Source organism: Ipomoea triloba, chromosome 5 (genome assembly GCF_003576645.1).
Source record: "Ipomoea triloba cultivar NCNSP0323 chromosome 5, ASM357664v1".
Taxonomy (NCBI): domain Eukaryota; kingdom Viridiplantae; phylum Streptophyta; class Magnoliopsida; order Solanales; family Convolvulaceae; genus Ipomoea; species Ipomoea triloba.
This window is the reverse complement of record NC_044920.1, coordinates 21929664-21946132: the sequence shown is the minus strand read 5'-3', so window position 1 is coordinate 21946132 and position 16469 is coordinate 21929664. Positions and strand designations below refer to the sequence as shown.

At 34.1% G+C, this 16469-nt stretch overlaps 2 protein-coding genes across 3 annotated transcripts; both read right to left on the bottom strand.

Moving 5' to 3' along the window:
• Positions 1 to 2182: 2182 nt before the first annotated feature.
• Positions 2183 to 5848, bottom strand: LOC116019252 (AT-hook motif nuclear-localized protein 2-like). Its single transcript, XM_031259401.1, has 5 exons — positions 5155 to 5848; positions 3889 to 3956; positions 3411 to 3542; positions 2961 to 3122; positions 2183 to 2810 (listed from the first exon to the last, which is right to left on the bottom strand). Exons 1-5 carry the CDS (start codon positions 5471 to 5473, stop codon positions 2505 to 2507), a joined length of 987 nt encoding a protein of 328 aa, XP_031115261.1. The 5' UTR covers positions 5474 to 5848; the 3' UTR covers positions 2183 to 2504.
• A 5732-nt stretch (positions 5849 to 11580) lies between these two features.
• LOC116019198 (65-kDa microtubule-associated protein 3) lies at positions 11581 to 15868 on the bottom strand. 2 transcript variants are annotated; one of them, XM_031259342.1, is made up of 13 exons: positions 15726 to 15868; positions 15049 to 15150; positions 14750 to 14959; positions 14307 to 14558; positions 13998 to 14207; positions 13743 to 13898; positions 13495 to 13654; positions 13246 to 13397; positions 13074 to 13161; positions 12877 to 12950; positions 12720 to 12794; positions 12346 to 12625; positions 11581 to 12259 (listed from the first exon to the last, which is right to left on the bottom strand). In XM_031259342.1, the coding sequence occupies exons 2-13, from the start codon at positions 15118 to 15120 to the stop codon at positions 11814 to 11816; spliced, it is 2175 nt and encodes a 724-aa protein (XP_031115202.1). In that variant the 5' UTR covers positions 15121 to 15150; positions 15726 to 15868; the 3' UTR covers positions 11581 to 11813. The 2 variants fall into 2 exon arrangements, with proteins under 2 accessions (XP_031115202.1, XP_031115203.1); XM_031259343.1 differs by having other exon boundaries at positions 15049 to 15137.
• Between the last annotated feature and the right edge of the window lie 601 nt (positions 15869 to 16469).

Here is a 16469-nt window from a genome sequence, read left to right as displayed (position 1 = left end):
CAGCTAATTGCCCAAAAATTGAGTAATCAACACCTTGGTGAATCTGCCCCAAGGCCAATTGATCGCGCCGTATAGCGGCTGCATCAGCTCCTTCTTGTAGACCGGGATCAATAAAGCTCCAAAGATTTTGGGCTTTCAAATGAGTGGTCATCATAATTTGCCAATAATTGTAATCGAGTTTCCCGTCTAATTTGGGACCCGACCATACAATATTGAAATTTGTGGCCATATTTCACTACGGACAATATCACGGGGTTGGAAGGTTGACTAGCTCTGATACCAAATGTTAGATATATTAATTATAATATATCTATATAATATATATAATATATCTATATAATATATATAAATATATATATATAACGAGAGAGAAAGATGAATAGAAAAGAAATGATACTTTGAATTGATGATATATAAAATGAGTAATGCACCTATTTATAGTGCAAAGAGCACAACAAGATAATGTTAAACTTAAGGTCATGCAAAGCTACAATCACTCCACACAACTCACGTACTGCATGCCATGATGCATTATTATCCACATATTGACTAATTCAAATTAACTAACTAACTACTTAGGTACTTTGTTTAACTTATATAATAATATTATTATTATAACAATTGTTATTTTCACTGGGAATTTTGGAGGACAAGAATCCCCGCCCCCAGTGGATTCTATAGTCAAACTAGTAATTTAGTATAATTTTTAATATTTAAAAAAAATTAATATTAATTATTAGTTTAAACTACCAAATTTAAATATATAAAAGAATAATAAATTACATATTAGCTCTCTTTACTAGCAGAGAATTGACCAAGAAAGTGTAACAATAGGCATCTTTAGTTAAAACTAAAAATCTGAAAAGTAAAAAAATTCAAACTATGGTAACTTTGTAATTTTTTAAACAACTTTCCACATCTTTGATTACAAACTACAGACGTGTATAATTTTTATGAAAAAATTTAAAACAAAATTTAATAATAGGCGTCTGTAGTAGTGTACCACAGATGCCTGTTATATTAATCTGAAATAATTACGCCCAAGATATACTAACTATCTCCTAGTTTATTGTGTTAAAATAGTCTCTTCTCCTCTCTCGAAGCTCGGTGATGACATCTCCATCTTTAGCTCAGCAGTGGCTTCATATCTATGAACCAAAAACTAGCTAACATAGTCGTCTGTTATCTAAAGCTAGTTATTGTCGCTCAATTCTCCGTCATCTCTCATCATCACCACCTCTATTCTCTTGTCATTCATCGTTAGCCGCTCACCACTTGATCCAAATCTAGCTTATTCATCGTTGAGAAGAGCTAGTAGTACCTGATTTTAACATTTCAAATATAAACTAGGAACGTCGTAGACATCAATCAAACTGGAAGACTGTCGTTGGGTTAGGGTGCCTCTCGCTGAAACTTTGAAGCCCATTAGACCAGAAGACTGGAAGACTGTCGCAAACATCCGTCTACAATACTAGATTATTAATTTTTCTATACATTTATTTATGATGGGCCCAAGGGGGCATGACACAAGAATAATTGAAGGCAGGTTGGTGGACTTGGCTAGGGGTAGCTTTTTTAGGGAAGTGGTGCATTTGGCAGCATGAAATGGAGCTAAGGGTACATTTAGCAGCACGAAATGGAGTAGAACCAAGAAGAACATGAGGAGGATGAGGTGGTACGTTTGGCCTGTGGGTTCACCGACCAGCACCTGGCCGAGCCCTAGTTTGTGGTCCATTGAGGGGTGGCGTACCTCGCCAAACCAATGCTAGTAAGTTATAGGACCGCTCTTGGTCTTGGGCAACGGGGGCCTTTGTGCCCCTTGTCCGGGTGGCCAAGCCGTCCGCTGGTGGCTACACATCTCATTTGGACCTAATTTACCTTTTTATTTATTTACAACTCTTGTAGTAAGTTTACATTATTCAAAGGACAATAATGGGATAAACATTTGTCAAAAAAAAATAATGGGATAAACATTAAACAACCCTAGGTTACTAATAGTTTACCGACTCAAACCAAGAAGACCAATAGACCGCTCCAAGTAGAAGTTAAACTTGTAACCTGGTATATATTCAACTTCTTGTTGAGTACAAGAGGATGTGACCTGCAAGAGAATATATATATTCAATTTAATGCTCCAAAAATATGGAAACAGATTCTGAAGATGAAACAAAGAGACAACATATGACACAGAAAAGGAATTCAGAAGTCTTCAATTATTTTGTGTTACAATGAAAGTTGAGGTGGTTTCATACAACCCCCCAGTTTCTACAGACAAAAAGATGAAATGAAACCCAGCCAGAATGGGGTGATCACAGCAGTAGTAAATACTACCAAACCTACAGGGATAGTAAAAATTTTCAAGCTAATCTATAAGTCACTCATCTCTACAACAATCCTACCAAACTAGAAGTGATCACTAAGTGTAATGTTGGTCAAAGGAACGTGAGCCTAAAGTTGTGAGTAAAGGGTACACTCAAACAGTCAATGATACAATGGCAGCGAAATCAGCAAGAGACCTCACATTTCGATGGGCTTGGGGCTTGAAGTTCCTCCCTCGACAAAGAAATATTGTTATTCCCGATTGCAGACATTCTTGAAAAGTGCATGGAGTTTGCAGAGTGTAAATTATCTCCGTGGAAGCTAGGAGAAGAAGTGGGATTTGGACTTTGCCCACTGTAGGCTCCTTCGCTTTTCTCATCCGATACAGGATTAGAAGAAACGAGGTTGTGAATCGATGATGTATGCTCGAATCTCGGCTTCTTGGGTTTCTGCTCTAGCTGGTGGCCGTGAAGAAAGCTGCCAACTACAACCTGATCCACTCAAAAGATTATTTGGTATGCCAAAACACCGGTAATTACTTCACAAATTTTAAGATGTGCGTTTGTGTACACGTGGTTTATGAATTGATTCGATGTCCTAGTTGCAGAGCTAATGATACAATAAGGCTGTTGAAACCGAACCTGGACAGAACCAGCTGCAACTAACATTCCTGAAAGTCCTCCGCCTAGAACTCGACCATCAGGGCCTGATAGAGAGACGCTCATCCCGCCAGATCTGCTTTTTGTCACCCCATTGTCACTAGGCATAAACGATCCTGTTAGAGAAAGAATTTCAAAGCGCCCCTGTAAAAAGAAAATTATGCTTTAGAAACTGTTAAGAGTCGCACATTGAAAATATAAGAGAGAATATATAGGTTTATAAGGTTATGGGTTAGACTAGCTAATTGATTGGATTCAGTCTTTTTAGTGTGGTTTGGCCCATGTGCATTATAGCCCAATTGAGTGACCTAGGACCAATCTTAGATTATAATATGGTATTAGGGCTTGTTCGGTCCACTTTGCGTTCACTCGGTTGTTTGAGGGATAGCTATGTATTAAAAAGCACATAAAACTAAATGTTGTAAATCACACCTCATAGGTCAAAGTACCACCAGAAGAATTAGGCTGTCGAAGTGTAACATTTGAGATTGCACCATTTGCGGCCAATACACAAATAGCTCTAGACCCTTGTTGAGCAAATGAAATGATTTTCATAGTAACATCCTGCAAGCGCAAACAAATTCCTCGGAAAATTTTACAAGAGAAATTATAAAAACAATAACAATAATATATAGATTGATATATATTCCATAGATACATTTCTAGCTGCATGTTTCTAAATATAATAGAATGTTCTATGAGGAAAAACAATGTCAAATTAATTATAATTACAGTACACTCTGTATTGACTTTTCAGAGTAACAATTAGAGATCCCTATATGCCAAAATTCTTAAATTTATACTTATATTCCAATTTAATTAAATATCTGGAATCTGACAGATATGGACCAAAGTTTTGAAAATTTAATGCTGAAATAATATTACATATAACACAGACTAATAGCCATACCTCTCCAGCATTAACCGTTATAACATGAGGGGTAAAATTTGCACCAACAGAGTATGCCATTCGCTCCCCTGAAGAAAGATACTTGAAGATGTAAAAATTTGTAGCAAAAACACTTGAACTTTATCGATATTGCAACATATATACAAATATGGAAAACTTTTTCTTTTGCTGCATTCCAAATTTCAGTTTTCATTTTTACCTCTGTGAATTCAGAATTTTTTTTTTCTGTACATGACAACTTAATGCTTTCAAAAATGTCAAATTTGACATCTACTCTAATCTAGGTACATAATGGTGGAAAAAAGATCAACCTGATTTTAGCAAAACTGAAGTTTTACAAGCATGTCCATAGCATTGTTCGTTTATCATCATATAAACAGGAGTTTTACGGTATAATATTGTAATTAGCTACATAAAACCATACTCCGTAGCATTTCTTTAACTTCATTGCAGAGAAGATATTCTTCAAGTCAGTATCTATTCTATATTCTAAACTAGTGAATGAATCTAAGCAGCATATGGCTCTGATTCCTCTGAATGATTGCGTCAGATCCACACATGTCACATCATTCCCTCACTATCATCATTCACAGTTTATTCTGATTTCCCAGCTTATATCTCTTGCAATGATTGGGTAAAGACAGACTTGACGCTATGATGACATCTCTTACACCCTTGGTTTTAGACGGTCAGCTATGGGTAACCTAGGCTGGTTTACTTCCTTGTGGTCCTTTACCAGCTAGGGCCACAAGGCGAGGTTTACCCACACCCAAAAGGGTTGCGGGGTTTCCCTCGTCATCCAAAAAAAAGCTGACCTTATCACTTTATCAGTGTTGTGTTCATTCATCAATCTAGATAAATCGCCTACCTACCTTATCACTTAGAACTAGTACCGAGATTTAGATGCAAAGGAAGATTCTCCATTTCTCCCATATCCAGCAACTTCTTCAAACACCACACACATCAAAATATCAAGATACACAAAATATTTGTTGACTTGGATTCTAGTCCCACATCAAATAGCTCCAGTGGTTACAAGACAACAAGCAAAACCCATAGAGAAAAGCACAAAACAATTAGATCTAGACTCTGGGTATGTGTCCACTTATACAGCAATCACACACAACTTCTAGTCTTCTACCCCACTCCAGTCTCAATAACAATGCCAGAATACTACAATCCTATGCAACAGTAAATCACTGGAAAATCAAACACAAATTGAAAACTCAAGAAAATAAACAGAGGGAAGGGACAAAAACCCTTTACCATGATTTTCCAGGAGGAACTTCTTTTTCTTCTTCAAGGAGCCTACAGTGGGTTGTTGTTTCCAAGCTGAATAATCCCCAGTAAGAGGAATGGAAGCTGATATGGGCATTGGAGACAATGCCAGCCTTACTGAACCATCTGGCCCATACTTCTTTGGCCTTCCCCTCTTCTTCTTCACATCTGTTGAATTACCGGCTACACTGGCCGCCGGAGCCGCCGGCGTCGCCGCCGCAGTTGATCCAATCAACTGGCTCCGATTTTCACCGCTGGGACCCACCTGAAAGCTCCCCGGATCTTCATCACCTCCTTTTCCCTCCATTCACAAAAACCCAGAAATAACCCCTTAAACCCAGACAATACTAACAGCTTAACCCTCAACTTACAAAAGGATCAATAAGCCTACAAAATGCACAAATACAAATCTTTTTCCAGAAAAGTTAAACCACAATTAAGAACCTGGATAATCTTACACTAAACCTACTTCAAAAAAGAACTATGAATCTGTAAATGCTAGTATATTCCGTGTGTTTTCAAGATCATCTGCAAATCTGCAAAATTCTGAACTATGATTCAGAATCTGCTGTTGCAGAGCACAAGTATAAAGTTGAAAAAAAAAAATTTAACTTATGGAAGACACTAAGAAAAAAAAATTAATCTTGCTGGGTGAAGTCACAATTTCCAGAGGAGTTGTGGGATTAGGGTTTTTGAAAAAAAGATGGAGGAAAATAAAGCTAGAAAAAAAAAATTTGAAATTGAAATTGAAATTAAATTTAAAAATCTGAAAAATTAAGTAATAAATAAATATTTAATTCCAAAATTTAATGTATTGATTGTGGTTAAATAATTGGTTTGAAGTCCGTCTTGGAAATTTAATAAACCTTGATTTTGAAATGGCAAAAGTTGAATGAATTGATTGTTTAAGAAAATTTTATAAAAAATATATAGAAATTTGGGAAAAAGAGAATTCCTTTAATTTTTAAATTGCAATTTAATTATTTAAAGCTGTAAAGTTAAGTGGTAGCCAATACAAATTTTTCCATCCTCTGACCCAGTCTCTGTCTTTTCAGATGAATTATTAAAGTTGACTATTTAACCAGAGATGCCCTTTAATTTCACAAATTTTACTATCACTGCCACTGTGATTTGTACTTAAAACTTAAAATTTCACTAATTTTACTGTCACTGCCACTGTGATTTGTACTTAAAACTTCATTTTTTAAGTTTTTAACTACCAACATTGTTAAGCTATTGCAACTTGCAAGATCAATTAATATAGGATTGATCACTCATGTTTTTAGCAAAGTAGACAAATGTGTTAATTTTACAATAAATTTGGGACAAATGACTGGTTGAGAGACAACAATGTTGGATTATCTTCTAAATGATTTAGTTAATATTTTCATTTTAGATGCAAATTGTACTCCATCTCAGAGAATGGGGATATAGTAAGTCTTAAGTTGTTCTCAACCAAACTCCAAGACTTTTAGGGTGAGGTGAAAAAAAGAAAGTTCATTTTTTCTTTTTTCTTTTTTTTTTTTGAATGCAAGCTTGCCCTCCGTTGCTTTTGTTGCCATTTGACAGTTTTTCTATTTTTTAATTAATTATATATATATATATATATATATATATATATATATATATATATATATATATATATATATATATATAATATGAAAGTAGGACTATTTTTGAAAGTGAAAAAAATAGTTAAATAATTTAAAATTTGATGATGTAGACGTAGAATCCACTTTTAAAAGTGAGAAAGTATTGCACATTTGCATAAATAAAGATAATCTTAGGATCATTCCATCACATCAAAAGGGGAAAGGCCAGGTATGATCAAACCAATTATTCAAGAAGGATTGGTTATAAATGTGTAATTCTAATAAAAATGCATTACAATCGAATTAATTTCTTAAAAAAAAAAAAAAAAACATTCAAGAATGTAGTCATGGAATTTCCAAGAATTTAGGAGAGAAGGCAGAATGCGCATTTTGTGGCAGATTGGCGGGTTATAGAAATCCAAGAATGTAGGAGAGGGCTGTGGCATTGAATGGCAAGTTAACTTGGCAATTTGGCAGCTTTGGGTATTGTGTATTTGGGTACATAAGTACATTGTGATACCATTCCTCAAAAAAAGAAAAAAAAATTAAAAAAAATACATTGTGATACCTCACTATTATTGCTTTTTGATAGCTTTCATGGTACTCAATCGTTATACCGTGAACTAGGGTCCACCTAGTTCACAATGCACTGTGAACCCTAATCCTAAACGTAACGACGTAGTTTTGAATTTGAATTTTAACAGCGACCGCTTGTGGACCCTTGTGTTATGTGATTCTATATTTCATGTTATGCAATTTTGTACCTTAAGCATATGGATTCTGTACTTGAAATAAAGTAAATATATATAACATGTGCTTTGGTGTCTTTTGCCACGCGTTTTTGTGTCTTCTGTTATGCGTTTTTTGTCTTATATTATGCAATTTTTCTCCCAAATTTCACCCATGTGACTAGTTGAGCTGCCCATGCGGGCTTATATTATGCAATTCTGTACCTTAAAAATATTGTTTATGTAGCTGAACTAAAGTAAATATAAAACATGTGTATCAATCTTGTGTTATGAGCTTTAATTTTGTGCCCCATGTTATGCAATTCTATACCTTAAGCAGTTAAGAGTATAGATTCTGTACCTGAAATAATAGATTAGTAGTTGTGTAACACACAACATATTGTGTCTTATTTTACGAATTTATGTCTTGTATTATGAAATTATATGCATATAGGACATATATTATCTACATAAATCAAATTTGAGAATAAGTACATATAAATAACATGTGTATGTGTCTTGTGTTGTGAGTTTTTGTGTCTTGTGTTGTGAGTTTTTGTGTCTCGTGTTATGAAATTATATACCTTAAGAGTATTGATTTTGTACCTAGAATAAATTAAAATTTGTGTTGAAACATTGAAAACGGAAAACTACAGAACATGCATGTTAAAATTTAAATATCAAAACGATATCGTTTTGATCAAGAGTTCATAATGCTATGTGGACCCTGTTCTACAATATAAATTCAATACAATATTTTAAAAACAGAACAAAGAATTTTCAATTTTGAATGAATAAAAAATAAAAAGAAAAGATTTTAAAAGTTATATACTCATTCTTTAAAATTACCATATATTATTTACATTGTACACATCATTATTGCATTAGACACTTTGAATACAATTTTTGTTTGATTACTGTGTAAAACAAATTATAATATACTTTGTAATTAGCTTCAAATAATTTACGAACAAGAGTGGACTTAAAGGGCAATTTTTTTTTATCATGAATACAAGATACATTTTTAATATACTAAAAGTACATTATTTGTATATTAAATGTACATTATAGTATATATAAAATAATATATTTTCAATACTCAATTAAAGTCCTTTTCATGAATATAGCCTACATTTTTTATATACTAAAATGAATTTTTAATGTACTGAATAGTATATAATAATACAAAATAATATACTTTCAATAATCACTTAATTACTTTCCATGAATACAAGATAATTTTTAATATTCTAAAAGTACCTTATTTATGTACTTACTCTATATAAATACTCTATTTATGTACTATTGGAATCAATCCTTTAGTTATTTCAAAATCTATTACCCTTTTACTCATTTACTTTTGAATAATGGAATAAAAAATAAGGGATAAAAAATAAAAATAAAAATAAAAATGAAAGAAGGTCATTGTCTATGCATTAAATATGAAATTATATATATATATATATATATACACATACATGCACATAAGTAAATTGATGAGTATGAAAGTAGTCATTATATGTTGGGTCACTAGGTGTTATTTTTTGAACATTTATATTTTGAAGGTTTATTTTTAAATATACTACTTAAAAAATGAACATTCAGTACTATACATAAAAAAAATGAACATTCAATATATTAAAAATGAACATTTATCCCTGTTTTGCAGTATAATTTGTCGAATGAACTGCAGGGCCGGATTTTAAGGCGTGCAAGATGTGCGACCGCACAGGGTCCCAAAATTTTGGGGGCCCCTAGTCCAACCCTAACTTAATAGTTAGTATATGTATTTGTGATTATATTGGCTCAAAATTAGGTTTTTAGCATATTTTCTCTTTGCAAATTTTCTTCAATTCGCAGTATATTTATACTTTGATAGGACCTCACTTAGTTACTAGCACAGGGCCCCGCAAATCAAAAACCAGCCCTGATGAACTGAGTTGAGTTTTTAGTGTTGTAAAAAAAATAAATACACATATGAAAGTCTTTAATTAGCTCACCAAGTTTTAGGATTAACACAACTAGTTCGATCTACCTTTGAGAAATTATAGTTTGACAAATAGCTTGAAAGATATTTAGTTTGAAATATTTGCATGGCAAGCAGTCAAATCTAATAATGAATACAAGCTAGAAACCCAATCTGCTTCAAGGTGTTTACTAAGTCCTACTATTTGATTACTAACCTCTTCACAATGTTTGATCACCAAACACTCATTATTCTTGCTTGTTTTCTCCCGATTCTTCTCCAAGACTATAACCAACTCCTCTAAGTTGATATTTTTTCTTCAACAAAGTGTGAAATCCTTTGAGAATAAAGGATTCTAGCTTTAAGCTTAATGTGCCTAGATATTTGTTTTCTTTAAGGCTTTTGGAAGAGTTTTTGCACTTAGTAGTTTATACTTCTATGCACATCAACCTTCTCTCCTTCAGATTCGCTTCTCTTTAACTTAAATTTAAATGCATATGTTGAAAACTTAATTAGGTCGTTTTTGAACTTTTCTAATTGTTGCTCATTTTTACTTTTTCTATTAGATTATAGCTTTATCCAATAACCTTGCCTAGTTTATTGGTGTCATTTTTGTAACTTTAACTTCCTTTAGACTTTATACTCCTTTTCAACATGATTGGTGAGTTTTATGAAAAGTTCTACGTATTTATTTGACTTTTCTCTAGATAATAGAATGTTCTAAAATTGTGTTGGTATTAGGATCTAATAGCTCGATCTTTTCTAGCTAGTAGACAAGGAGGATGTCTTTTGTTGTCCAAATTAAATCTATCATTCAGTTAGCATTTCCTAAGACATATTTAGCCTTCTCACATTCTACACCTACTAACTAATTTTTGTCTCTTCTAATGTTCAGTAGAGTTATCTTTCAAAGATGATGACTTTGTGACTACTAGTTTTTTTTTATTTATTTTGCTAGTTTTTCTCTATTAGTCTTCTTGAAGTAATCTTAGTTATAAATGTATTTTGCTAAAACTATGTATTGGCATAATTTTTGGCACATTAGATTATAACACTCTAATTAGTTTGAGTGTGTACTTTAGATTAAGATGTCGTAACAATAAGTCTATCAAGATGAGGTATAAATCAACAACTTATCTTAGAGTGATTGCTACAGCAATATTACAAGTTCTAATTTAAAGACTATTATATGAATTGTCAAGAATGACACTTGGAGGATATTTGGTAAATAACAAGAGAGTACCCTGATTAGTTGAATTAACACTAAGGATTGTTTTGGAGTGCGCGCACCTAGTATATATATATATATAAAGAAGACTTATTTCACAAGAAATGGCAATTGAGAAGAGTTTGTATAAAGCATTAATTGGGGTTTTCATACTTAGATTGATTCTCTCTACACCGGTCTACGTTCAGATAAGAATGGATCGCACAAGATAAGCAGTTGTTGATTTCTTATTTCACCATCTGTTTATATATATATATATATATATATATATATATATATATATATATATATATTTTAGAGAGAGAAAATATTAACATGTTAATTCAAAATTCAAATTCAAAATATAGATATGACGAAGTTCTTCTAATTTGATAGAATTGAAGTTTTCTATTTAATTTAATATCTTCATATTGTAGATATTTTAAATTTTATTATATTATATATTAATTTTATGTTTAAATTGCGGTAATGATTCATATTTGTATTGATTGAAATAATGGTAATAATTATGTTTTTAATATAGTAATAATTTATACTCAAAATATTTGAAAATAACTAAAATTATAGTAATGAATGAATTATGCTCAAAATAATGATAACAATTCTTAGTTGTAATTATTTATGATCAAAATATTGTTTGATTTTCTTAAATTTAAAACATTGTTCTCTTGAGCACAAGGTTTTTGCTTCACCATATTATACTTTTCTTGAATGATAGGTCCCCTTCAGTCTTCACCATATTATTTTGAACTGCAAAAGGCCGGTTGGAGATAGAATGGGAAGAGTAAAACGGTCCCCTAACACAATTTGTGTCCATTATTCATTGATTATAATCAACGAATATAATAATCAATGAATATAAATATTTTTTAAGCATCATACATCCTATAAATATAAATATAGAAAAATAAATTAAATTAAAAGGGAAAACCAAAACCAGCTTAATGCACAGATGGAACAAATGTGACTTATCCAGTAGTCTACGCTTAATGCCGTAGACAATCAGACAATGTACAAATAAAAAGAAGCCAATAGAATTGGCTTCACAAGACCAACCCCATATTCACTACCAACTACACCAAATTCAGAACCCACAAATGACAGACAGTCAGTATACATACTTTGTATCATCATCAGACTAGCATCAAGGTCTTGGAACAAAAAATCCAGCCCTCCTCTCTTGGAACAACAAATCCAGCCCTCCTCTCTTCAAACGAATACTCGATCTCCTCGCCCGTCTCTTCCATTGCCTTGGCAGCATTGTATGGAACAACGCTGAGAGGGGCGGGCGTTATGGCTGTCTGCATGGGAATGGTCACGGTTGATGGCGTTGACGGGATGGGAATTGGCATTGCCATTGGAGTTCTATTCTCTTCTTCGACATTGGGGTTTGGGATTGGGATTGTTTTCACCGGTGTAGACAGTGTTTTCTGAACCATCTCGCTATGTTGTTGTTGTTGCTTTCTGTTCAGCTCATCCAAGACATTGGTGGCATTGGACCGTGATGAATCTGTTGAAGAAATGGGCGAAAATGGCCTCCTCATCATAGGAAGACCAGCTATGTCCAAACCTCTCCTCCCTAAAGTGAGCAGAACCCAATGAGAATACTGTGATGGGTGGCCAAGAAAACATAATTTGACAGAACTAAAGAGAAGAATACCATACCTGCTGATAATGCTGAGAACCCATCATCAACCGGGGGATCATACTGAAGAACACGCTCAGTCTTCTTAGCTTGACGGGTAGTATTGGGAGTTGCTTTTGCGGGATGGATTATCTCGGGTTTGGGAGTCTGCAGGCCTCCAACAGACATCCTTCTGTTACTTTGCCCGCCACCACAAGACAAACGGGGACCTTTCTTGGTTTGGTTCTTCATCGGACTTGGTTTTGATCCATAAATAGCCTCGTGTTCAGCTATCAGCTGTCCCTGAAGTTTCTTCTGATCCTGAGGTTAAAAGAAAGAGGTAATAATTATGAACAGATCAATGGCTTTCTCTTTGAGATAGTGTTAGTGGCCTGATCAGGCCAGGAAATCATACCCTCTGCCTTTTGCGCTCCTGCTCTTTTTCTTGCCTTAGAATGTTATACTCCTCGAGCATCGAAAGAAGACGAATCTATAACCAGAAAGTAAAACCACATTCAGGCATTTCCCAATTAAGTTTAATTTTTACAGCAAAGAGGTAAGGTCAATCATACCCCATCATATAGGAAATCAATTCCCCTTTCATTTTCCCATGACTTGGTTTTCGAAGCCAGCGCCTCGACCATTCCTGTTTAAGCAACAAAAACATGGAAGGCGTTATTCGGTTAAACATTTTTTAACAAACCATATGAAGAATCAAGCATTTTGTGCATCCCTTGTATATATAAAATACTGCAAGCAAAACTTGTACCTGGCAGTTTATTAACCAAAGCACGAGCTTTCTCAGCACGTTTCAGGGTAAGATGGGCACCTCGTCCAGCATTGTAGCGATTATCATCCTGGGCGTGAATCAAAAGTGATGTTTAGCATTGATATGCACAATTAAGTAAACAAATTAGTTCAAGTAAATGAAGAAAACGAACCCTATTATACTCCTCGAGCCAGCACTCCTCCTCACATGCAGTCATCCACTTTTCAACCTTTTCAAGTATTTCTTTCCTGCTAAAAGCTTCTTCTTTAACTTGAGCTATTTGAAGCTCAATCTGCTCGAGCACACTAGCAGCATCAACAGCTCCTTTTCCAAAAGAAAAGGAATAAAGAGAGCTTAGTATTAATATCATCATAAATAGATATTTCATTTATTATATATAGTCCAGTTAAAACTTAAATACCTGATTCAATAGCTTCAATAACAACATTCATAGCGTGATCTGAATCCGGAAGTATATGTGTTTTTCGGCAGATCTCCTCTAGCTCTGATCTCTTTTTCAAAACAAGTTCCTTCATTTTGCTTGCTTTAAGCTCTTCCAAACGTGATACTTCTCTTGCAACCTTAATCACAGGAGAAACATGTTAGTGTCACATAAAGGCAATATAACTCACCAAAATTCCAAAAATAGAAGATACGTCAATTACTCACATAATCAATAAATTCCACAGAGAGCATATTTGGCTCTGTTATCTCAGCTTCTGAGGCAGCTATCTTACAAGTAACACTTTGAAACATCTGTTGCTCTTCAACTGGTGTATCCATCAAATTCCACAACTCCAACATTGAGGTTGCAAGATCTTGCACCTGTGACAATTGAATTGTCACAATTCAAAGGTCAACCATGTCTTCCAATAATACACAGAGCTAAAGTATCTCCAGAAAAAAATTCAATATTGTATATACCTGTTGCATCCTTTGTATTTTAACTTCTCGCAGTCTCTGGATTGCTACAACTAAAGCTTGTATGGTATCATCACTAATGTTCTTTGCTCCTTCAGATTGGCCAAGACTTGGATGGACCTCAGTGACGGTATGTTTGAAATCGATACCAAGCACCAAGCACAATGAATTCAGAGTACCTAGATGGTCCATTACCTGCTTTAGGCGTTCAGTCTGCAGGCCAGAAAAGGTGTTATTGAAAAAAACAAAAACAAAAAACTTCAAAGAGGGGTTAGCAGATAATCATACTGCTGCAGCAGAAAGGAAATGTACCTTTTCTTTCTGAAGTGCCTGAAGTTCTCGGTGCAACTCTTCAAGGTTTCTTAAAGATAGATCACTTTCATCCATTGCTGCACTGCTAGAATGGTTGCCAGCAGACCTATGAATCTCACTTTTGATCTTTTGTATCTGCTCTAATGTTTCAACAAATTGCTTCTTCCTTTCACACTTCCTCTTCCTCATCTCCTCAATTTCCGGAATAATTGCTCTGAGTTCTGCCTTTAGGCCTTTCAAGTTTTGCTCACACTAAATTTTGATAAACAGAGTAAAAATCCTTTAGAGCAGTTAATCATCCCAAAAGTTATTTACCTTTCTCTAAAAACAATTCAGATTCAGTTAATTGGGACTTCGACCTAATTATGTCAGTTATATACTCAATGCCCAAAAATTTGAGAAATCAACTGCAAATTTATAAGGGACCAGTTAGTTGTGCTTACCTGTTGCCGAATGTGCACTGGCCGTTCCCCCATTGAAGAACAAATAGCTGCAAGTTCTGCTTCAGAATCTGCAATTGCCTGCCTTAGCTGAGCTCTGCACTTGTTCGCTTGGTCTACTTTTCTCCTGTATACCTCGAGGCATTCTTGTTCAAGCTCAAGCAGCATTCTGTCTCTTTCAGAATCAGATTCCCCTACTTCATCCCATATTATCTAGGCCAAATCAAAAGCAGCGAGTTTTTCACCGAGGCAAGGGAAGAAAAACACAAGAAACATAACTGTAATTACAGATTTACAATTACCTGCAGTTCATATAGCAGCGAACCACACGTTGTTTCCACTTGTGAAAGTGGATCCCCTTGTGAGCTAGGCATGCTGGAAATGTTGGGATCTGCAAATATAAACTAAAAATATATACTTTATTGTAAGAACTTAGAAGCATACTATGATCCAGTTAAACTATCATAATCCATGAGAAAAAGCAATTAAATCAATCCCATTCTTTATAGAGGAATAACCTAATCTTTAGTGCAAGTTTAATCCTTGCGCTAACAGAACCTTACTACTTATCCAATTTAACACTTATATTCAATATAAGCAATTAAGAGCTTAGCCATTTCTTTACAGAGAAAACCCTAGGAAATCTCCAGCTCCACCACTGTTTCTTGCCAAAAGTACCAGTCCGCTCTTAAGAATTTCTGTTTGGAAATCCAAATCCAAATCCAATTTTCAAGCAACAATTCCTTAATCAGTGGAACCCTACCCAGATCCAGAGCTCATTTTAGAAAATGAGACTTCAAACAGCTCAGGTGAAGCCGTATCACCAAATCGGAATACACAAGTACATAAAGTACGACTTCATTATCACTCAGAAACTGAATAAAACAAAAAATCCCAAAAAGAAACAAAAGCTACAGATTTTGGTTCAAAAGTTTCACAGAGACAACGAAGAAAATCAGCACTAGATCAGAGAATGTACCTCAAAGATGTGGGAATTCGATTGCCGAGCAAGCCAGAGAGAGAGTCGTTCGTTCAAACTCGGATTTGGGTTTCGGACATACGAAGCTTAGACTAGAGAGAGATAGAGAAGGAGAGAGAGAGTGTGTGTAGTAGTTTAAGGAAATGGAAATTCGACCGTTTGAGCATGAGCGTTCCAAGCGGTTTTATTAATGGGGGGCGAAGATTTGAAATTTAAAATTTCAAAGCATAAAATGAAAAAGACGAAATCATCGGCCGTCACGGCAGATAACGGAAAGTCTTGTACCGTTCACACTTGGGAGTGTGATAATGAAGTCTTCTTAATCTTTAGTTGAGCTTAAAATCGAGGTTATTTTAGATTTTAGACTTATAATAAGTTATTATTATCACTTCTATTTAATAATTAAACATATATTTAAAATAATTCTGTATTTAAATTTATTTTTTTTGTGTCCTAAACTTACAACATGGTTTGCTCATAAAAAAAGGTGAATAGATCTGTAATAAAATGGCATTTAAATGGATAAAGATATTTCATTTTTGGAAAATAATACTACTGAAAATGAGTTATTCACTTTGTTTGGGAAATAGTCCTTCTCGAGGCCCATGGTAATAGCTATGAATTTTTGAGAATAATATTTTTATTATAATACCAAAAAACGCTTATACACACATGCTTACACACACACGGGAAGTTCATATGAAGACATACTCCTAGGTTTAAAAAAAAAATCGATCTGATTTA